General features: G+C 38.9%; 2 protein-coding genes and 1 long non-coding RNA gene across 6 annotated transcripts in view; 2 read left to right on the forward strand and 1 right to left on the reverse strand.

Moving 5' to 3' along the window:
• The window catches only part of LOC137620577 (carbohydrate sulfotransferase 12-like), a 102,837-nt gene extending 93,128 nt beyond the window's left edge, over nt 1–9,709 (forward strand). For all 3 annotated transcript variants that reach the window (XM_068350833.1, XM_068350831.1, XM_068350832.1), the window contains 3 exons: nt 2,055–2,225; nt 2,513–2,718; nt 8,258–9,709. In XM_068350833.1, coding sequence (XP_068206934.1) covers nt 2,055–2,225; nt 2,513–2,718; nt 8,258–8,537 — 657 coding nt within the window. In that variant the 3' untranslated portion in view covers nt 8,538–9,709. The remainder of the gene's footprint in view (nt 1–2,054; nt 2,226–2,512; nt 2,719–8,257) is intronic.
• Nucleotides 1–25,000, reverse strand: part of LOC137620581 (uncharacterized) — a 252,514-nt gene that overhangs the window by 199,615 nt on the left and 27,899 nt on the right. The gene's annotated exons all lie outside the window — the stretch shown is intronic.
• LOC137620580 (uncharacterized) overlaps nt 24,529–25,000 on the forward strand; it is a 34,962-nt gene continuing 34,490 nt past the window's right edge. Inside the window, exon 1 of the mRNA XM_068350837.1 lies at nt 24,529–24,644. The gene's annotated coding sequence lies outside the window, so the exon portion shown is untranslated. The remainder of the gene's footprint in view (nt 24,645–25,000) is intronic.

Genomic DNA, 25,000 nt, shown 5'->3' on the forward strand with positions numbered 1-25,000 from the left:
TTACAAATATTCTTCACGTCAAAACTTCAATTTTTTCACTGTACACTTTAAAAACAATACACTGAGCTGCATGTGAGAGAGGGAGAAGGGAAGAGGGCTGTCTTCAGGCTGCAATTCTCTATCTCTATCTGTAACCTTGGTGTCACCTTTTATATAAAACCTAACTGTTTCTAGAAATTTCCCAACGAACTGGGAAGCGCGGTGGGCCGAGCAAACGGCCAGAGCTGCCAAATATTGCTCTCCCGAGCGCTACTCACGCCACACCAGATGGCTCTCTCAGTCAGCTAGCTCCGCCTACCCTTTGCCCCCGAATTAAAAAAAAAAAAAGATAACATCCTATCACTAGGTCCTTTGCAACATTTCTAAAGCACGTTATACAGAAGTTTCCAAAGCACATGTTACTGAGCATTCTCTTTCAAACATGAAGCAATACCTCATAAAATATAAAAGAACATTATCTAAGCTCTTGTTCATATCTCGTACTAATCCCACAACACTCTCAAATAAAATACGTAAGACTTCATAACAAACGTAGATGAAATAAAAAGTTAATTCTTAAAAATAACGTAAATTTACATATACTGACTTGAATAGAGATTACAATGAAATTCACGACGAAAGTCTTTTACGTAATTTACATATAATACTTACATCTAAGTGAGAGGAGCTCATTTTACTGGCTGGCTATCATCTCTTCAATGTACTAATGAAACATAAATAAAATCGTGAAGCAACTATTGTATTTACTCTACGCTAGACCAGCTTCGTAAGAATACATATATTATATATACATATCTATACATGATTATAAATAATCATTTATATAGTATATACCCTTATAATCAATTATAATCATACACACACACACACACACACATATATATATATATATATATATATATATATATATATATATATATATATATATATATATTAATATATACATACATATATATTAATATATATACATATATATATATATATATATATATATATATATATATATATATAGAGAGAGAGAGAGAGAGAGAGAGAGAGAGAGAGGAGAGAGAGAGAGAGAGAGAGAGAGAGAGATATTATCATGCCTGTATGTGTATAAAGACCAGTGAAATATCACATTCAAGAGACGAATCATTTTGCAAGAGCGCGAATCTTGTAACTTTTTTTTTATGTTGAAAATAATATTTAACATAATACCAGTACACGGAGATTTCTTTATGCACCAATATAAGAGAAGTAGCATATTAGATCGAGTTGAAATTCACCATTGGACATACACAAAGTAGAGAGAGAGAGAGAGAGAGAGAGAGAGAGAGAGAGAGAGAGAGAGAGAGAGAGAGAGAGAGAGAGAGAGAGAGAGAGGCGGGTAAAGGGTTATTCTCCAAGAGAATTCATAAGTGCAAACATTTTGAGTAATCGAATTTAGAATGGATATCTTCTAGGTGAACTTACATTATGAAATTAGCAGTTTGAATGGTCTTATAAGCTGTTCATTTTATAAAGTCCACATATAGTTTACCTATTCTAAATTCAAGTACTCAAATTTTTGTAATTCCCATTTTATCTAAGTGGGCTTGCTTGATAAGATTAACAGCTTATAAATACATTTCCTAATTTTCTTCATATTAACATCGTAGGTCATTTCAATTACACGCACACACATATAAATATATATATATATATATATATATATATATATATATATATATATATAGATAGATAGATAGATAGATAGATAGATAGATAGATAGATAGATAGATAGATAGATATATATATATATATATATATATATATATATATATATATATATATATATATATATATATATATATATATAAACTAACTTTTACTGGACTGTAAAATTACTGACTAGCTAGTGTGTACGCTATTGAATTTCTGCTGTCTTGCTTTTTTAAACTTTTGTTGTAAAAACCTACATGAATGTACGAATCCACTGATATTTTTTTTAAAAATAGACACTGGCTAAGTGGCGGATGTTTATATTGACATGTCTGTTGTTTATCATTATTCTTACAATTATCTTGCATTTCAGTTAACCCGCAGCATGATACGTTTCATGGTGGTGCGTCACCCTTTCGAACGGCTCCTCTCCTGCTACAGGGACAAGTTCGAGTATGCCAAGAAATCCTTCTATTACACGCGTTATGGTGACAAGATGGTTCGTACCTACAGGAAGTTTCCAGAACACATCACTTCCTCTCAGGTAAGATATTATTATGATTGTTAATATGATTTTACAATGAGCTCTTTCGTTGATATGAGATATTCCATTTCACGTTGCATATTTATGATTTTAGCAGAAATGCTGGAATTTATTGTTGAGTTTGATCCTTTTTTTCCTTTTGTGTTTGTTTTACCAGTAAGCCTATTACCTTATCATTTGAGTCAGGAAACCACTTTTTTCGTGATTCAGGCTTAGCAACGTCCACAACTTATACCTGCCAACATTCGTCTTGTTCATAAAAAGTAACCAACAACTTTACTCCACAGCTTGGTATGATGCAAGAACAAGTACGCGCCAAGATTCGGGCTGGAGTACCTGTAAACTTGCCCGGGAATCCTTTCGCAGAACCTGTAGGTCCCACTTTTAGCGAATTTGTGCAATATGTAATAAATGCAAAGCAAGATGACGAGCACTGGCGTTCGTACTTTGTACACTGTTCGCCGTGCCACATGACCTACCAGTTCGTACTGAGGTAAGAATAGGAGTTTGTCGTTCTTGCCGGGAAGGTTAGATTTTGGAAGGTTAAAGCAGTGGTAGATATAACTATGAGTTACATTTTGTGATTTGTAGATAATTGACTGTGGAGAGTCGCAGGGGGGGGGGGACAGGAAAGACATTAGACCAATAGTTTCATAAAAAAAGATAGATTTTGAGAATCGGGGGTGGATCTACAATTTCAAGCATGAAGCGGTTTTTCTATCAATGGGTGGTCCTTTCTGATTGTTATGTCAACAGTCAGAAACACTGCATCAGCCTCTTTGCAATAATTATGTTAAAATCAAGCATTTATCGGCATTCATTAATTGCTTATTTTAGTATCTAATTTTTACGATGTAGCCTACCTATACACAGCTCAACAATGTACTTCTGGTACGGTTGTGGTGGCCTATTGGAAATATCCCTGCATGGCGATCGCCGGGCTGGGATTCAAGTCCCGATCGAGCTCAATAGCTCTTGTAGTGTCTGCAACCTCACCATTCTTGTGAACCAGGATGTGGGGTTTGGGGGAGCATATAGGTCTACCAGCTGGGTCATCACCAGCAATCACCTGTCACTTCCTGGTCTTAGTAGGGGGGGGGGACTTGGGCACTGATCATATGTAAATATAGTCCGTCTCTAGGACATTGTCCCGATATCTAGGATATTATGTCCACCTATTAGACAACATAGATTATGTAAGATCTATTTTAATAATTTAGCAAAACAGTAACTGCAAAAGAAAATAATAGCCAGCAAATAATATCAATAACTATATTCAAGATTTAATGAGGTGGAATTGATGGTCACCACATCCTTGAGGACTGAAACTTACGTGCCTTTAGAAAGGGGGTCACTTTTTACCCCACTATCAAAAGGGGGGCACTAAAAACAACAGGCCATTTATCGCTGTGTATCTTCTAACATGCACACCCTTAGTTCTCTAACTTCCACAGATTAGTAACAAGAGGTCCCGAAGGACCAACATCTGATTATTGCAGATATAACGGTGGTGGGGGGGGGGGTCACTTGAAGTTATTAGTTCTTTAGAGTAGAAATATGCACTGGAACATTATTTTGTCTGATAATAATATTCCTAGCTACATAATTACTTTCCCAGGGAGTAAGTAAAGTTGCAGGGATGAATGGCTTATTAACTTAGTTCCTTTGAAGGTTTAAAGGTCGCTCATGAATGGCAGGGGCAAGGGACAGTGACATTGCCCTTTCGAGGAGGACAAAGCCCTACAGACTGACCATATACACATAAGATCAGCGCCCAAACACCCTCACCACACAAGGTAGGACCAAGGAGGGAAATGGCTGCTGATGACTCAACAGATTGACCTATAGACTCCACCAAACCCCCATCCTTAGCCCACCTAGGATGGTAAGAATGCAGCGGCCAAAGAAACTAATGAGTTTGAGCAGGACTCGAATTTCTGTCCGGCGTTCACCAGTCAGGGACGTTACCAAGTCGTCCACCAAGTACAAACAAGTTATAATTAGTAAAAATAAATTTAGTCTTCTTCACGGCCGTTCAACTGGTTCTCACTTAACACCACAGTCATAGCTGGTTTGGTTTCTCCTTTAGGGCTGTTAAACTTCTTGAATGTTACACTGTTTACAGTAGTACTCAGTGCGGTGGTTGTAGTTGGTCTTGTTACGATGGCTGTAGTTGTTCTCGTTGTGGTGGTTATAACTGTTCTACTTTCTCAGATAATGTCCCACTGTGGGTTGGGGGGAGGCAGGCATCTTCTTTCTGTAGGGTGAAGTGGTGAGGCCAGCCTATGGGTGCGTTCATTGGTCATGGTAAACAAAATGGTGTCCTATCTAGAATGAAAAGACACAATTGGGTAGACAATGCCAAAAAAGGAGGGTCGGTTTTAAGATTCTAAAACTATGGGTCAGGAAATTTAGCTTGAGGGGAAATGGAGCTGTCACGGTAATGATAATCTGATTACAAAGGGAAAGCGTTGAAGCAGATGGAATTAAACCCTAGCATGAGGGGACTGGAGGGGTTATTACTAAACTCGGATGGTCAAAGGTCAGCCGAAAATTTACGAAAGATAAACAATGTCTGAGGATTTGGTCCAGCGGGCAGCCTCAGTCAGTTGAAATACAGGTAGAAATTTAGAGGGATAACCACGATGCAGGGTTTGATTTTCAAAAACGGGTAAAGATTTAAGTGAAATAGCAGGGGGTTGGTTTGGGAATACGAGCAAAAGTAGGCTTAAATGGTATATGTGAGCAGCAGAATCTTGCTGCACGTGTTTCTCTTGGAAGATCTTACAATATGAGCAACTTAAAGAACTGCCATTTTTATGAGACAGCTTTGGCTTAAATCTCTTTTGGGATTTCAAGATTCAGGTGTCATTCAAGAAGGTAATTTTATATGAGCATGGGGGGTCGGTTAATCTGGCAATTAGCAATATGAATAGCGATATCAAAGAGCAACATGTTTAAAGAGAGAGAGGTCGAAAAGTTATTTCTTTTGATGCCAAACACGGATATATATAGGGCTAAAGATTATAGAATTGCATTCCAGTTTAAGGGGGCCGGCCGGCTAATGCTGATTTTTAATGACAGGACTTTGACATTCATACCACTTGATAAGGTGACTTAGGATATCTCCAAACTACATAGGATTTTTGCCTCTGACCTTCGATTTTGCGACCCCATGGCGATTTATCCTGAAAATAAGTGTTTTTTTTCAAATTCTATCTCATTCCTTGATAATCATTACTGAGATCTGGGATTACAACTCTATATAGACATGATATAGACCTCCAATAATATGAAGAGTTTTTTTTTAAATAATTTTTTTGCCATATATGAAGTTTTTCATTATGGTAAAAAAATAAACCTTAAAAATCATGGAAAAAATTAAGAACAATATGAAACAAAAATTGAATAAGAGGGCTTCATTTCATTGTTTTATGATGTATTTCTAAGTTATATACCAAATTTCAATGCTATATCTTCTAAACTAGGGGAGACTATTGAATTTGAAGGTTAATAAGTATAGTTTTGAGATATGGGCATTCAAAGTTTTTCTTCGTACTTTTACAAAGACAATATTAAAAAAATCATGATTATTAAGAATTCTATGTTCTTCTTTTTGGGGGTATTAATAAAAGAAAACATGAAAACAAAGTTATTTATCATAATCTCATCATAAATGAAGATCCTTTTGCTCAATTTCTTGCTTCTTTTGGCTCCTGTGAGGCAAGGCAGCCGCTCCTCTATCCACAACACTCTCTCTCTCTCTCTCTCTCTCTCTCTCTCTCTGCACCACCGATATTACCCTCTTCTGAAGTCTTAATAGAGCGAATTTTCTTCTTCCTTATGTTAGCAAGATGTTGAAATTGTCTTTTCCTCTTTGAAATGATGAAATTCTTGCCGAAAACGAGAAAAACAAACATGAAAATTAGTGAATGTTAGAAGGCGTTTAAAGTTTTTCTTTGTATTTTTACGCATACAATATTAATAATTCCTGATTATTATGAACTTTATGTTCCTTTTTGGATACTGATGAACAAAAACAAAGTTATTTATCATAATTTACTCATAAACGAAGATCCTTTTGCTCAATATCTTGCTTCTTTAGCTTGTTTCAGGCAAGGCCATTGCTTCTCCATCCACACAACTCTCTCTCTCTCTCTGTCTCTCTGCACTACCGATATACCCCTCTTCTGAACTCTTAATGGAGCGAATTTTCTTCTTCTTTGTTAGCAAGATATTAAAATTGTCTTTTCCTCTTTGAAATGATAAAATTATTGCCGAAAACGAGAAAAACAAACATGAAAATTAGTGAATGTTAGAAGGCGTTTAAAGTTTTTCTTTGTATTTTTACGCATACAATATTAATAATTCCTGATTATTATGAACTTTATGTTCCTTTTTGGATACTGATGAACAAAAACAAAGTTATTTATCATAATTTACTCATAAACGAAGATCCTTTTGCTCAATATCTTGCTTCTTTGGCTTGTTTCAGGAAAGGCCATCGCTTCTCCATCCACACAACTCTCTCTCTCTGTCTCTCTGCACTACCGATATACCCCTCTTCTGAACTCTTAATAGAGCGAATTTTCTTCTTCCTTGTTAGCAAGATGTTAAAATTGTCTTTTCCTCTTTGAAATGATAAAATTATTGCCGAAAACGAGAAAAACAAACGTAAAAATGAGTGAATGTCAGAGGTCAAACTCAGGCATGTACTCTCTGAGGTTTGTGGCAGGATTGAAGGGCGAAGGGTGTAATAATACATTGTCTGCGATTCGTGGAAGTTATACAGATGCCATTGTTCACAATTTCTTTTACATTAAAATGTAATAATTATCAAAAACTACGGTACCAGAAGAAATACTGCATTTTCTTGTATGGAACAATGTTTATGGTCTATTGAGTTACTTATACTAATTACCCTGTAACTATGAAAGTAAGAGGAATTTTGACAAAATATTCCGTATACACATACTCCATCACCATACAAAGCTCAGTAAATTTTTCAGGATTTTGTGTTTTTCTTCCTATACCCCCATATATTGGCATTCCGGCCAGTCCCCTTAAACCAGATAGCATGTAAAAAGATATAAATTTGTTAATAGCACTATTATTCCTAATATTAACTAATACAATACTTAGAATGCAAGTTCCCTTTTGTTCGAAATCTTTTTAAGATTTCGAAGCATTTCAGTTTAAATTGGATGGTGTATTAAAAAATACTATAAACTTGTTAGTAGCACACTTAATTTTAATGTTAATTAATACAATACTCTTTTTTAGAGTTCTTTTTTTTAGGATTATTTTCAAAATCTGTGTAAGATTTTGGACATTCAATATACGTATCTAGGATATTTCATAAGGTTTACAGAATACTCACAACACACCAAATCAATAATAATTTACAAAAAGTCGTATGGTGACGTAGGTCTTTGATTTATAATTCTCTGTGAAATGAGAGATAGATGACGAAATTCTACACAGAATTTTGAAGAATTTTACAGGACGCAGTTTCAGATATAAAAGTTTGATACACAGGAACACTGCTTCTGATGACATTCGGTATTCCAAAGTTTCTTTGTTATCTAGAATATCAGCAGTAAATAATGGAAGAAGGTTAACAGCATTACAAGAGGAATGATCACACGTCAATTACTGAACAGTAATGGGTTAGGTCTGCTTCAATGCCAGGGACCCATTCTTCCGACAGTTCCTGTAGAACTCTAGAAATGTTCAGGGTTGATATCAAGCAATACGCACGATGGGCCAGTGGCGATGCAGTAGTAGTTAAGAGAAGTATTCAGAAACTCTTGTGCTAGAATACATCTTTGAGTTACAAGCCATTACAATGTTTTTATTTTTTTTACATTAACATTTAATATGTAAAAATAAGCCTTTTTTTACAGGTCTTATAACATAATAAGCATAAGATTTAATCTAGATATAACATAGCGCACTGCCACTGTCCTCTGCCATTCATGAGTAACCTTCTCAACTATACATAACAATAACAACTCGCTTTCCCTTTTCAGGTTCGAAGACATCAACCGAGAGGGGAGAGAGTTTATCGAGTACCTGAATCGAACATCCCAGGTTGAGATGCACTGGGAGAATCCAACCCAAGGAGGCTCAACGAAGGAGTTTGTTTGTTCTTACTACAGTCAACTCACGAAAGAAACGATAAAGAAATTAGTCAAGAAATACGAGAAGGACTTCAAACTTTTTGAATACAAACCTGACCGTTACCTGGAGTGCGCGAGAGAGACTCACAAATCTGAGGAGAAATTAGACTATGATGTCATTGAGGACTGATTCGTAGTTGTCCAAATGGTGTTGTTGAGAGAATCCTGAAGAGGGGTACTTCAGTTGTGATAATATATAGGATTCACTTTAAAGAAGTCTTCTAAGAAGACGTATCTACTGTGAATAACGCTATGCGTAACTGACGCCGTGCTAACCATATGAAATATTTATTTATGTGGAACTTCGTTAGTGCTCAATTGAGGCCGATTCACACGACCCGTTTTCTTTGCGACAGGAAGGCCGTCGTTTAAGCAGCGTCTAGCTTTCTTACGTGTATTCAAATGCAACAGCGGCCCACGGTCGTAAGCTGTCCGAATCGACTCTACCTTCTCCCCAACAAACCCCTCCCGATTTAACGGCCGATTGTTTTCGTGGCCTGCAACCTCGACTTTTCCTTATAGAGTCATAGAGTGTATAGTTAGTTCAATGTTGAGAGTTGACACCATAGATGAGAAGTTAATTGAAATTGTCTGAGGGTATGAGGAGTTGTTAGACATGGGAAGTAAGAAAACTTGTTTACAGAGATGAGAGCAAGGGTAACTTTTTGTTTTAATAAAGTTTCATCCGTATTGTGAGTCATTTACCTTAATGAAATTCTTTCATTGTTGGAATTTTTTACCTTAAGCAAACTGCAAGTCATTCCTTTAGAGATATGGCTTCTTGACAATTTGTGTTCTTCCTGAGTAGAGCCATTTCAATATTTTGTAGCAAACAGATAAACTTTGCTTTTGACATTCTGCAATATTGAAAAAATTTCACTGCATCATCTGCCAGTTATTTATAGTGTCCAGAACTCTCCTTCCCTCTTTGTTTTCTTTAAAATGACTGATGTACCAATATCCCTGCCCTTTTTTCACCAGAATCTCTCTTCCCACTCCTCTTCTACTGGAAGAACAATTACCGCTAAATTTCTAATGCTGAGAGAATTATCTCATATGACAAAATCTAAGTAAATTACGAAAACCACGCCGGAGTAAACGGATAGGGAACGTCTCGTGTGAATGTACATTTCGACGGCCCTTTGATAGCTGGTCCCAGAGTTCAGCTGTTTCAACTTAATCGTCATGTTTTAGATGACTTCAAGTGTCCTCAATTGATTGGGACTGGTGTGCTATCGTAAATGCCATTTAATGCCCTCTTATGTATACAAATATCTAATTTGTTCTCTCTCCCACTCTTAATTTGTATATATATATATATATATATATATATATATATATATATATATATATATATATATATATATATATATATATACTGTATATGTGTGTGTTTGTGTGTGTATTTATGTATATATAATTTAAGTGTGTTCTTAATCTTATACGAGTATGTCTCAATATAAACGTGGTATTTTCTGACATATAAACTATTAATTTTATCTTTGGCCTTGATAGTGAGAGACCAGTATTCTATGAATGCTTGTTTCCGTGGACTGTAAATCGTTTTTATGATCAGACTTCTGTTATATTCATATTGAAAGTATAAAATCTTTTGATATTTGGAATCCCACTGTATTATCACAAAAGCCATATGGAAGTAACTGTAAATAGAAATTATGTAAATTCTTCCTCTTTGGTACATTATAATTACCAATTTTTTAAGCATGTTTTCAACAATACAATAACTGTTAACTTTATGATAATTCATTATCATAATATCTGTGATGGTCTTGTTAAGTTAGAACTTGAAGCATAAATAGAGAAATTAATTATATTTCAGATAGTTTTAATTCAGGCACACCTGGTAATGAAGAAAGTTAGTCTGCCTCAAACAACATTTAACATGTGATGAAGGTTGCACAAATAATTATCATCGTCAGTCCCACCTGAGCTAAATCAACTTGTGCAACAGTAATTTCTATTTATATTACATATATATGAATAGAATATACTAGCTGATTGCATTTATTATATACTACAAATTATATGATTATAACTTTGCTATATTTTCATCAAATATAGAATGACCTCGCTGTTTGACAAGTGGCAGTTCATCTGGAGAAATTGTTTAAACTGAATAAATTCTTTTTTCATATGTACTTAATTTCATTGCTTCTTTAATATAAGGTATTCCATGAAGGGTTCACTCGCAATTACCCATAATATGAAACTTAAGATTGTATCTATAAATGAAAGAGTGCATAGAATATGAATCTTATTTTAATTACATGAAATTACAAACGGTTGCCAATCTTTCGAAAATTTTAAAGTGTAACTGTTTTAGGGGTTAAGCAACAAAAAAAATAATGGGACATATATATATATATATATATATATATATATATATATATATATATATATATATATATATATTACAACCCAAGAATAGTGTATCTATGCATACATATGTAATACACAAGGAACCAAAACCATGCAATTTAAAGAAGAAAATGACTTGGATATAAAATACATTCCAAGAAAAATATAATTTATCATATCTTGGGAAAACAGAAGACAAACGCTTCGTCAGTTTATATAGCTAGAAGTAATTCTATCGAGTATCTAGTCATGTGTATTTTGATATTAAAGTACAGTGCGAGGTGATTGTTAGGTGTTAACAGAGAGGCGAGATGACTGCAAGTGAAGTTGAGTCAAGACCACGAGCTTTTATACAGACAGTTTAGAGCAAAAATGACACAAAATTCAAACAGTATAAAACATGTGATAGCAAGCTTAAATAGGTTTGTATTATCAGTGCGGGAAAGAGCAAAAGATGAAAAAAGCGATAACATTACATTGTACGAGCATGTATGAAACACGTCATACAGTACAGTCAGCGGCAAATGAAATGTTGCCTACCCCACATTATTTTCAAACCCCTTTTCTGTAGAGTTTAGAATGTCAGGTGTAAGAGACGGAAGTAACGGGGGAGAGAGGGCTGGCCCTTTAGAATGTAGAATGTCAGGTGTAAGAGGCAGTAGTAACGGAGGAGAAAGGGCTGGCCCTTTAGAATATAGAATGTCAGGTGTAAGAGTCGGTAGTAACGGGGGAGAGAGGGCTGGCCCTTTAGAATTTAGAATGTCAGGTGTAAGAGGCGGTAGTAATTGGGAGGCTAGGGCTGGCCATTTAAAATGCAGAATGTCATGTGTAAGAGGCAGTAGTAATGGGGGAGGGAAGGCTGGCCGTTTAGAATGTAGAATGTCAGGTGTAAGAGGCAGTAGTAATGGGGGAGGGAAGGCTGGCCCTTTAGAATGTAGAATGTCAGGTGTAAGAGTCGGTAGTAACGGGGGAGAGAGGGCTGGCCCTTTAGAATTTAGAATGTCAGGTGTAAGAGGCAGTAGTAATTGGGGAGGCTAGGGCTGGCCATTTAGAATGTAGAATGTCAGGTGTAAGAGGCAGTAGTAATGGGGGAGGGAAGGCTGGCCGTTTAGAAGGTAGAATGTCAGGTGTAAGAGGAGGTGGTAAAGAGGGAGGGAGGGCTGGCCCTTTAGAAAGTCAGGTGTACCATGTAAGAGGCAGTAGTAATGGGGGAGGGAGGGCTGACCCTTTATTATTATTATTATTATTATTATTATTATTACTTGCTAAGCTACAACCCTAGTAGAAAAGCAGGATGCTATAAGCCCAGAGGCTCCAACAGGGAAAATAGCCGAGTAAGGAAAGAAAACAGGGAAAAATAAAATATCAAAGACAGTAACATTAAATAAATATCTCCTATATAAACTATAAAAACTTTAACAAAACAAGATGTAGAGAAATAAGATAGAATAGTGTGCACGAGTTTACCCTCAAGCAAGAGAACTAACCCAAAACAGTGGAAGACCATGGTACAGAGGGCTATGGCACTACCCAAGACTAGAGAACAATGGATTGATTTCGGAGTGTCCTTCTCCTAGAAGAGCTGCTTACCATATCTAAAGAGTCCCTTCTACCCTTACCAAGAGGAAAATGGCCACTGAACAATTACAGAGCAGTAACCACTTGGGTGAAGAAGAATTGTTTGGTAATATCAGTGTTGTCAAGTGTATGAGGATAGAGGAGAATATGTAAAGAATAGGCCACACTATTCGGTGTGTGTATGTAGGCAAAGCAAAAATGAACCGTAACCAGAGAGATGGATCCAATGTAGTACTGTCTGGCCAGTCATAAGACCCCATAACTCTCTAGAGGTAGTAACTCAATGGGTGGCTGGTGCCCTGGCCAACATACTACCCAACTTTAGAATGAAGAATATCAGGTATAAGAGGCAGTAGTAATGGGGGAGGGAGGAGTGGCCCTTTTAAAATGCCAGGTGTACCATCTAAGAGGCAGTAGTAATGGGGGAGGGGGGGCTGGCCCTTTAGAATGTCATATGTACGTGTAAGAGGCGGTAGTAACGGGAGAGGGAGGGCTGGCCTTTTAGAATGTCAGGTATACCGTGTAAGAGGCGGTAGTAAAGGGGGAGGGAGGGCTGGCTCCTTAGAATGTCAAGTGTACCATGTAAGAGGAGGTAGTAACAGGGGAGGGAGGGCTGTCCCTTTAGAATGTCAGGTGTACTGTGTAAGGGGTAGTAGTGACGGAAGAGGGAGGACTGGCCCTTTAAAATGCCAAGTGTGCCGTATAAGAGGAGGAAGTTACGGGGGAGGGAGGGCTGGCCTTTTAGAATGCAGAATGCCAGGAGTATGAGGTGGTAGTAACAGGGGACGGAGGGCTGGCCCTTTAGAATGTCAGGCGTACCATGTAAGGGTGGGTAGTAATGCGGGAGGGAGGGCTGGCCTTTTAGAATGTATAATATCTGGTGTAAGAAGCGGTAGTAATGGGGGAGGGAGGGATGGCCCTTTACAATGTCAGGTGTACCATGAAAGAGGCAGTAGTCATGGGGGAGGGGGGGCTGGCCCTTTAGAATGTCAAGTGTACAGTGTTAGAGGCGGTAGTAATGGGGGAAGAAGGGCTGACCCTTTAGAATATCAGGTGTACCATGTAAGAGGCGGAAGTAACGAGGGAGGAAGGGCTGGCCCTTTAAAATGTCAGGTGTACCGTGTAAGAGGCGGTAGTAATGGGGGAGGGAGGGCTGACCCTTTAGAATGTCAGGTGTACCGTGTAAGAGGCGGTAGTAAATGGGGGAGGGAGGGCTGGCTCTTTAGAATGTCAGGGGGAGGGAGGGCTGGCCCTTTAGAATGTCAGGTGTATCGTGTAAGAGGCGGTAGTAATTGGGGGAGGGAGGGCTGGCTCTTTAGAATGTCAGGTGTACCATGTAAGAGGCGGTAATAACGGGGGAGGGAGGGCTGGCCCTTTAGAATGTCAGGTGTAACGTGTAAGAGGCGGTAGTAACGGGGGAGGGAGGGCTGGCCCTTTAGAATGTCAGGTGTACCGTGTAAGAGGCGGTGGTAACGGGGGAGGGAGGGCTGGCCCTTTAGAATGTCAGGTGTACCGTGTAAGAGGCGGTGGTAACGGGGGAGGGAGGGCTGGCCCTTTAGAATGTAAGGTGTACCGTGTAAGAGCTGGTGGTAACGGGGGAGGGAGGGCTGGCCCTTCAGAATGTCAGGTGTACCGTGTAAGAGCTGGTGGTAACGGGGGAGGGAGGGCTGGCCCTTCAGAATGTCCGGTGTACCGTGTAAGAGTTGGTGGTAACGGGGGAGGGAGGGCTGGCCCTTTAGAATATTCGGTGTACCGTGTAAGAGCTGGTGGTAACGGGGGAGGGAGGGCTGGCCCTTTAGAATGTCAGGTGTACCGTGTAAGAGGTGGTAGTAACGGGGGAGGGAGGGCTGGCCCTTTAGAATGTCAGGTGTACCGTGTAAGAGGTGGTAGTAACGGGGGAGGGAGGGCTGGCCCTTTAGAATGTCATGTGTACCGTGTAAGAGGTGGTAGTAACGAGGGAGGGAGGGCTGGCCCTTTAGAATGTCAGGTGTACCGTATAAGAGGTGGTAGTAAATGGGAAGGGAGGGCTGGCTCTTTAAAATGTTAGGCAAATGAACGGAAAATTATAAACAAAAAGCTAGACTACAGACGAGGTAACTGGATACAACTTTGCTATATTTAACCCTCTTTACTAAGTACGGATCCAAATACACTGGCTCGGGTTTGTGTTTTATAGGGTGTAATCCTTTCAAATACACACAATCTCCCATAAATACTTTTACTTGTCGGTTTTGAATCGTCCGTCATACTTTGAACTGTGTTTTTTATTAGTTCTTATCAAAAGCTTTCAGTGGTGCTCATTACTTTCATTAAGAGATTTAGTAAATAGATTAGGTATTGCTCAGTTGAATAATTTGGCAGCTGTTGCGAATTTATCAGGACTATATACGGTAGCACAGGCTCCTGTCAATGCACTAAAATGAAATGTGTGTCCCTAGGCGATGCATTACATGCGATATTCAAGGATAGCTCAGCCAAAGGTAACAGGACGGGCCAATGACGGGGGTCATCGGTAACTAAGTAACAAATTTCGCAGCACTTCCCTATTATGAGATTCCACTAAGCCATTAGTTGAAAGACTATATGCAGTCACTGAAAAGTGTTCAATTTTCATCAAGTCTGTGACCGATCCACAAATAAACATAATATTATATACTTAAGCTGTGTTATACCAATAGAAATGGTCATACCACATCTATGTGCACCCTATAAAATTTAACGTGAATCACAAGCCACTTTCTGTCTTCTTATGTACTTTGAAACAGTTACAAGCATGACAACATAATACATTATTTACCTTTCTTTAGAGTTTTTCCTTCCTAACCACAGGAAGGATTCACATGTTTTCCTTAAAGTTCTATCAATCTCCAAATGGCCTGCATACAGACTTACATATACAATGCACAAATTCCCCTACCCTCTTCTCATTAGCACAATATAAGATATAATTCTCTATAAGGAAAATTCTCACGAAGTACATTCAGAAACGATGGGTAACTGTCTGATTCTCCTTTAATGACTGCTTGCACGCTTTCCATCTATTCCACTTTTTTCTGTCCCTCTCGAACTTCCTTTTTGCCAACTTCCTAGGTCAACCACACCTGCATCGTCAGGCCACTTATTCTGGACACCCCTGGTCATGACCTGTCACCCACATAATTTCACCATCTCTCTCTCTCTCTCTCTCTCTCTCTCTCTCTCTCTCTCTCTCTCTCTCTCTCTCTCTCTCTCTCTTCATATGTAAACAGCAGAAAACCAATCAAAAGCAACATTAACCCATTAAGAGACTCGGAGAGTAATCTTAAAACAAATGATTTGGAAAAAGCCGAACTAATGAAAGCATATTTCATAACTGTATTCACTAGGGAAGAATCAACAACCCTCCCCGAACCAACTATTAAATATGAAGGGTCACAACCACTAAACAGAATAACCTTTACAATGGAAGATGTAAAAAAGAAAATAAAGAGATTCAGTAGGTCAAATGCCCCAGGTCCAGATGATATTCATCCAAGAGAGATTATAGAGCTAGAAGAAGAGAACCCCACACTTTTACAAAATGTTCTGAAAGAGTCAACAAAAGAAATGCACCACAAGGATGGAAAACAGGCAATGTTTCTCCAGTCTGCAAGAAGGAACCAAAAGAAGAACCTGGCAACTACAGACCTGTGTCTGACTTCAGAGTCTAGACATTTTTTTTAACCAATTATAGTAGATTCAATAGTAGAACATATAGAGAAAAAAAAATCTTTTGATAGACATCCAACATGCTTTTAGACAAATGAGATCCTGTGCGACAAATCTGCTGGAATTTTTCCACAACATATTTAGCATCTATGACAAAAGCGGGGCAATAGACATCATATACCTAGACTTTCAAAAGGTTTTTGACAAAGTCCCTCATAAAAAAATTAATGGTTAAAATCAGAGCACTAGGCATCATTGACGAGCCAGCTGAAGGGATTGAAAATTGGCTAACAAACAGTAAACAGAGTAGTAATCAATGGAGAAGCTTCAGAGTGGGCAGCTGTTATAAGAGGATATCTCAAGGATCCGTCCTTGGCCCATTACTATTTCTGATTTACATTAACGGTATAGATTTATGATTAACTAGTACAATAGCCAAATTTGCCAACGATTATAACTGGGCATAAATGCTGCAAACTCAAGATGTAGAACCCTTAAGAGAGGATCTAATTAAGTTAAGTGAATGGTCCAGAAAATGGCACTTCCCTTTCAATTGTGGGAAAGGCAAAGTTACGCACATAGGTTATAGTAACCCAAAAACAGATTACTCAATTGGTAATGAAATAGAAATTGTAGAACAGAAGGAAGATCTCGGCATTATTATTAGCAAAGATTTGAAGTTCACCAAACAGAGCATAAAAGCTGAAAAGAAAACCCTAAAACTAACAGGTCACATAAAGAGACAATTCAAATACAGAGACAAAGACACTGTACGTAAGCTGTACACATCACTAGTAAGACCCCATCTAGAATACGGAGTCCAATTCTGGGCTCCAAGTATTCAGAAGTATTTAGATAGACTGGAAGCAGTACAAGCTAGGGCCACCAAACTAGTTCCAACACTAAGGCAATTTGGATATGGATGGAGGATGGAGCATTTGAACTTATCTGATCTACAATCTCGACGACTAAAGGGACAGTTAATAGAGACATTCAAAATTCTTAAAGGAATAACAATTGTAGACTACAACAATCTATTCACGCTTAGCACAAATTAGTCCAGAGGTAACGGATATTAACTGGAATGGAAAAAATACAACACCACTCAATGTGGTAACTTTTTTTACATATAAAATAGTAAATACATGGAACAGAGTTTTAGCAGATGTAGTAAACAGTAACATGAAAAATGCATTCAAGTTAGACAAGATCATAAAAACTATATAAACATTCAAACCAAATTGCTCTACTCAAGAGCAAATGCTCCTCGTGTGAATTCATATCCTATTTTCTATTTTGATTGGGTATCTCAACATATTGGGTCTGTTCTTCATTCCTCTTTTTTGACTTAAAGTAATGATGGCAGTGTTCTCTCTCTTAATTTGCCATTGTGCTCTGTTTTAACTACACAATATCATAATTACAAAGAAAATGGGAGAAGAAGACTCGGGCCTACATGGTTGAGGACTATGAAGCGTGAAGCAGACGACTGGTGAAATCTAATTGAGTCCTTTTGCGACAATAGGCGTAATAGGAGATAATCATGGTGCTGACCTAGTAGTTACTACTATTACTGTACCTCTAGGGGGGGGGGGGCATCAGCTACTTTGTTAGTTTCACCCTATATGCGGACAAAACTCTTTTATTTTAAACTCTAACAATCTTTCAGTCCACCTCGCTTGTCCAGATGTCAAGTCTCCCTTGTAAAATAAGTCATATAAGGGCTGATGATGATTTTGCAACAATTGGCTGACCTAACAAAAAGAACCAATGCCACTCCAGAACTCAAAGAATGGTCAATGCCTCTCGGTCAAAGGTGCTATCATTCTTTTCTGCCCCTTTTAATGCCCTGGAAGCTGAATAAATGAGTCGCACTATACCTTCATTATCTCACTGAGAAATTACACCACCAATCGCTACACTACTCGCATCTGTTGTTACTAAAGACGGGCTATCAAATCCAGGATATGCGAGTAACTCATTCCTAGTTAAAGCCGCGTTCAACTGATTAGAGGGCCTTAATTATTCCACTCCTCAACTTATTACTTTTTGTTTCTTTAAAGCATCTAACGGTCTTGCTATCTCTCCAAAACCTCTTATGAATTAACGGTAATAATTCGCGAGGCCAAGGAACCCAGCTTCTTCCTTAGGGGTACATGGCCTGGGGAAATCTCTTATAGCTTCTACTTTACTGGGGCAGGATTGGATACCTTCTGGGGTTATCATATGACCTAAATATTCGAACTGTCTACAGTAAAATTTGCACTTTGTTAAATTTAATTTCATACCATTAAGGCACAATGCTTCTAAGACTTTACGAATATTGTTATGTTCTTCTACCATTTTCCCTGTAATTGTGATATCGTCTAGATAAACAAGAACATAATGGGCAATTAAGGGAGACAACACTGCCATCATTACTCTATAAAATGACAGGGAGCACTATTAACCTCAAAAGGAAGAAAACTAAACGAAATAGTTGGTCGATGGCTATAAATGCTGTTTTGCATTTACTGTCTTCCTGAATGGATATTTGATAGCATCCAGATTTTAATTTGATAGTTGTAAACTATTTTCTATCCCATATCTTTACGAGTAATTCTTCGATCAAGGGCAATGGAAATGCATTTTCCTTAGTGACTGCATTCAACTTCCTATAATCAACACACAATCTTACCGAGCCATCCTTTTTCCTAACTGCTACAATTGGGGAAGCCCAAGGGGATTCGCTCTCCTCGATAATCCCTTGCTTCCTTAATTTACTTATTTCCTTTTCTATCTCGCCATGGAAATGAATGGGTACCATATGAGGCCTTGACCTGATTGGCTCCGCCTGCCCCATTTCAATGCTAAAGGGAAATTGATCAACCCTCCCGAGTGGCTTGTCTCCAATTCGAATCACATCGGGATGACTATTAGCAACCTTATTTAATATAGGTTACTATTCTGGCGGATATTGTTTTCGGGCTTGCCAATAAAGTTCTAAGTGTGTTTGTCAGTGCGGGCTGGAGTCGCGGCTCCCGAGATCCCGTTATCAGTAATTTCACATAACTCCAATTCACACAGAGAATCACTTCCTAATAACTCTTATTTATCAAATTAACTATTGTATTATCCGATCTGTTCTCTTTTATTTCTGAAAATCCCTTTAAGACAGTGTGCTACTTTTTTATGTGGTTTAACAATGACCTTGGTTCCCTCCAGGAGAGGCTGAGACAGGTTCACTGTTATGCTCGTAAGCACATGGAGAGGCAATATTTCTTTTTTCAGGTACAGCCATCAACTTACCCAAGTCTCTTCTTTCAAGTACAAGCACTTGCTCTTTCATGACTTTCTATTGGCAGAATGTACCCTTCTGCCATAACTGTTACTTTGTCTCTTTCCCTACAAATGTATATTTTGTTATTCATAATAAAGTCAAGACCAAGTATACCTCGGATACCAGGAATATCCAAGGTGGGTGACATAAAAACTTGTATGCAAACTCCACAGATTCTACTGGAAAGATGACTCCTGTTGTATGTCTTGCCTGTACTTTATTTACTCCTGGCATGTCGAGGATGATGGGTGTCACTGACTGCAGTGGGTTCAAGGAGCTTCCTTGTTCAAGAAGCGAAACGCTGGCTCCTGTGTCGATCAGTGTTCAAGACTGAGCTGCCAGGTTGGATCCTGATATGGACGGCATGGGCTAATGACCTCGCTTGCAATTCTGTCGCCCCCTGCCACTGTCTCTAGTGCTGCGGGGGTGAGGTTGGGGCTACTAAAGGAGGTGCTAGTGCATGCCTGCCCATTGGACCCCCCTCCATTGTACTTTATTTACTCCTGGCATGTCGAGGATGATGGGTGTTACTGACTGCAGTGGGTTCAAGGAGCTTCCTTGTTCAAGAAGGGAAACGCTGGTTCCTGTGTCGATCAGTGTTCAAGACTGAGCTGCCAGGTTGGATCCTGATATGGACAGCATGGGCTAATGACCTCGCTTGCAATTCTGTTGCCCCCTGCCACTGTCTCTAGTGCTGTGGGGTCGAGGTTGGGGCTACTAAAGGAGGTGCTAGTGCATGCCTGCCCATTGGACCACCCTCCATTGTACCGGGACTGGTCCTACTCGCTGCTTCACCGACTGCTGCTGCTGCAATGCACGAGGGGGCTCAGTCTCCCTCGTCTCACCCTTCCTCTGCCTCTTTTTCCTCGGATATTGGGTGGGGGGGAGGTGTACTACAGCCCGCTCGCTCAGCGTTCATTTTGTCAGGCCCTTTCTCGAGAGATGGCCATAGGCTTGACAGGTATGACAGCGGGGAAATCTCTGGGTGGGGCACTCCACTTGTCCCTCTTCCCCCATTGCCAACACCTGATGAGTCTTCTCCCCTGCTGAATTTACTCGTCCCTCCCCCCATTTAAAGGTTGGTGGCTGTGGCTCATTACATATGTTCTCATGCCTGCCACCTTTCTGGAATCGGGAGGATTATCCTCAATCACATTTTCTTCTAGCAAACTGTCTAGAAAGTTTTGTATTGCCATCACTACATATGATAATGAGTTGTTGTCATCAAACAAATAGCCAAATAATAACAGAATTACTAATCTGCAAATGTACTTACAAGCTATCGCTTTCTTATCACTCTCTGGGAGGATGGTACTCTGAGTAGCAAAAGAATCGTAATCTCTAAAAATATGCTTTGTAAAACTGAGAACTGACTCACCAAGTCGAATTTTTAGTTGATAATTTTCTTTCAAGTCGCCTTTACTTGATCCAGCAAGGCGTATTTCTCGATTAAACGTCACTTTATTTCAGTATAACATTTTAAACTGTTTTGTGGCCAACATATTAACTCCACAGCTGGAGGGTCTTTGAGCAATCTAATTACTGTACTTGTATTGCTTTTTCTCTTTCTGACCATCCATATGTGGTACTTCAAAGGCTTTCAAAAACACTTTGATCGATTGAAACCCTTCTACTTCGTTGATCGTCAAAAGGCCTAACATTTGCCTAGAGTTCTGGCAATTTTCGAACTAGACGTTTTGAGTATCTTCTCTCGGCTGTGCATGTGTGCTTACACTCGTGCGCGTCTGGACTTCATTCATGTGCATCGAAGATCCTGTGGCTACAAACTGCTCTTCTTCCCCCTCAACTAATACTCTATTTATTAACTCAGTTGGGTTATCTAACCTATTTTCTAAGTCCTGCATTCATTGTACTCGTGTATATTCTTCTTCAGCCCCACTGAAGCCTACTTCTCCTTCGTCTTCATCTCCTGCAGCTGCAGTGTCTGTTATGTTGAACCTCATATACCCAGGCATCTTGAACTTGTATTTTGCTGGCTTAAAGTGCACCTTCGCTCACAACACACTCTATCATACATACCCCATACTTGATCCCAATTATGTCCATGGATAGGGAGACACCGGAACATACGTTTTTTCACTGTATTACAAAAGGCTGTATAAATATCTAATATTATGTTGTACAGAACTTACATTACGTACAATTTATAAGCATTTATGTACTTTCACTTTATTATTATTTTGTAGAATGATATTCATGTTTCCATTTATCTTTTCATATTGTAAGACCACTATTTCATTGCATCATGGCAACAACATAATCTTATGTGTCAACACTGTTTTTCTTTCCACCACATGCATAGTCAGTCGTTGTCCAGTGGTCAATGTCGTGACAAGCATGGAGCTGTCTCCCACTGCTTTCACATTGATGTCCATATATCTTCAATATATAAGTTTTTAAAAAACCTACGAGTTTAATTGGTCACCTCTCATTCCATTTATTGTATAGACATACATTACAGCATCACACACATGGCACAGTGAGTAATCAGACATTTTGGATTCCAAGAAGACTACTGCCATTGCAGTTCACTTCTCGTCTAGCTCATGCATCCCTTATACAGTGACTCAAGATATCAACGAAAGTTTACTATAGTTTCTCCAGGAGTGATACACTGTTTTTGCAGAGCAGGGATACAGTATCAGTGTGTTATAGTGCAGTGTTGTACCATGTTGAAATGCGCTTGTAAACCTATTGTCAGGACATTTGGACTCTAGCACCAGTTTTCCTGGTAGCCCCACCACCCGTCCTCCCTCTTTCATACACCGTTGGTGACTGAGGCCCGAGGCATTCGCCCAAAGGTACGCTCACTTGCTTCCCCTCCCTTTCTGGTTGCACCACACATGCACACATATAGTCACATACACTCGTTTATCTCACCCAACTGTCACTTTATTTCCATAGCTCACTGTGACAAACATTTTAATTTTTAACTATCTAAAGTGAGTTCTTTCGCTCACATACAACATATTGCATATTTTTATATTTATATCTTGGCAAGAGGAACAGTTAATTGATTTAATGGATCAGACAGAGGATTAGACAGCAGATCAGGCAGAGGATCAGACAGAGGATCAAGCAGAGAATCTGATGAGAAACGAGGTACCTGTGCACCACCCTACTGCTGATGAAGATACCAGCTTCACTCTCCCTCCTTCCCTGACTCCCAATAGGTCAGGAGACCTCAATAATAGCATACTTCATCTCATTCATTTTCTTCAGAATTCCAGCATGCAAGAGCAAGATCGACGAAGATGAGAGAAGCAGAACTTTAGACTACATATGGAGCAATCAAGACAGGAAGACAACCAGCGGTTCATGTCTTTTCTCCCTGCTATCAGGACAGATTGCGGCATCGCAAGCCCAACAACTTAACACCGTGCCTGCACCTCCTGTCACACCTGTTCACCCAACCTTTGCCTCCTCAGTGCATACACCTACAATTTCTAGCAAGCCTACAGTCCATCCCCCACCTCTCCTGCAACAAGATGCAATGTATCAAGCGTTTCGCAATGGAGACTCTGTTTTGAGGACTATTCAGCATTAGTTGGATTTGATAGATTACATCAAACTCCCCAGCTGATCCACCTGAGGACTTACATCTCTCTGGACATCCAGCGCCTGCTTACACATACACTGAGCATCCCTCCCAACACATCACTTTCCCTTACAGAGGTGTTGGATGCACTGCAGAAGCACTTTCACAGCCTCAGAAATGAAGCTTTACGACACAGGGAATTGCTGTCCTGCAAACAGTCTGTCGGAGAATTGTTTGGAGACTACTATACATGCCTCAAGGATCTCGCTGATGAGGTGGACTTATGCACTGGTAACCCCACCTCCTGCACTGAACGGCTATTGCAGATGGTAATTAGAGTTAATACAACGCCTTATCTCCCTCCAATCTTCATCTACCACCCTCAGAGAGAGTGTGACATGCTGCCGGTTCTACGAATCTACACATGCGACTGCATTAGCCATTGCATCTTCCCTAATCAGGTCAAAGCAGAATCTACGTACAAGAGGAATCAGCGTTTGCAGAAGAGGACTTCTCATCGATCTCCCAACCAACGTTCTCAGCAGTCTCCTAACAGTGACCCTTGTTAATAGTGCTCTCGCAAGCATGATTCTGGACAATGCCCACCCATGGGTGCATCATGCACTATTTATGTTTCCATTTATTTTTTCACACCGTAAGATCACTATTTCATTGCGTCGTGGCAACAATGTAATCATATATGCCAACACTGTTTTTCTTTCCGCCACATGCATTATCAGTCGTTATCCAGTGATCAATGTAGTGACAAGCATGGAGCTGCCTCCCACTGCTTTCACGTTGATGTCCGTATATCTTCAATATACAAGATTATAAAGAACCTACGAGTTTCATTTGTCACCTCTCATTACATTTATAGCTGGGAATTACGTGGCAACATCACACACAGTTGTGAATTCACCTGCATAGAGAGATACTCTCAGACAAGTACCTATTGTTTTTTTTTTTTTTTTTTTTTTTTTTTTTTTTTTTTTTTTTTTTTTTTGTGGCACTGCAATTCTTTCTTAGCAAGTAAGGCATTGCTGCTCTGTTAATATACTGAATCTACTAAATTTGTGAAAACCTCTTTAATGGAAAGATGCTGTCACGCATACGCATACACGTCACATGTACGATTCAAGACACGTCACCTATAAAAGAGCTCAGTGATCCACAATAATCATGGTCCTCTTAAAAAGTCAAATGATCTCACTGTATAATATATAGCTAACATATACATCTACATATTTTTATGCAATGCTAGGGACATATATACAGTATATTATATATATATATATATATATATATATATATATATATATATATATATATATTTATATATATATATATATGTGTGTGTGTGTGTGTGCATGTGAGAGTATCGAATATTTGAGTATCAATTACCTGTAAACACCGCTAACATCGTCTAAGCTCGTTATCTACTTTGGGAGACTGTTGGTATTGAAATGGTGTTTTTTTTTCATATGTTCTTTGTGATCGCGTGTGTTATCTTTCATTTTATTTGTATGACGTGATCATTAGCTCTCACATTAAACCAATCAAAAACATCCAAGTGAGTATGGACAATTTACCAGATGTTGTGGCACAACCAGCCCTTCTCTTCAGTTGAAACTTAAGTGCCATTAAAAGTAGACGTTTTCCCAAAGGAGCGTTCAATCTGCTTCGATTATTTATTTATTGCAATTAAATCTATACCGGTAAGTGATTATATGTATAGCTTTCTGTTCACTCTACAGCTGTTGTTAATCCCGTGAAAGTAATAAATAACAAAAAATAATCACCCCATGAGCGGGTTGCACTGAACATCTATTAACTCTTGTCAGTATCATACAAACTTGTTAAAAATGTTTAAGAGCAAAGCGAGTTCAACTAAGCAAAGATGGGAAACAAACGAGGGAAGTGATATAAATCATTGGCAATTATAAGATACTTTCATCTCCCACCAAATACACGAACCTGATATTTTTCCAAATTATCTTGCATTTTTCATGCATTTCGAACGATATTTATGAATGCAACCTAGTCCTTTTTGGAGTGTCTCCACTCAAAAAAC

This window comes from Palaemon carinicauda, chromosome 27, assembly GCF_036898095.1.
Source record: "Palaemon carinicauda isolate YSFRI2023 chromosome 27, ASM3689809v2, whole genome shotgun sequence".
Lineage (NCBI taxonomy): Eukaryota > Metazoa > Arthropoda > Malacostraca > Decapoda > Palaemonidae > Palaemon > Palaemon carinicauda.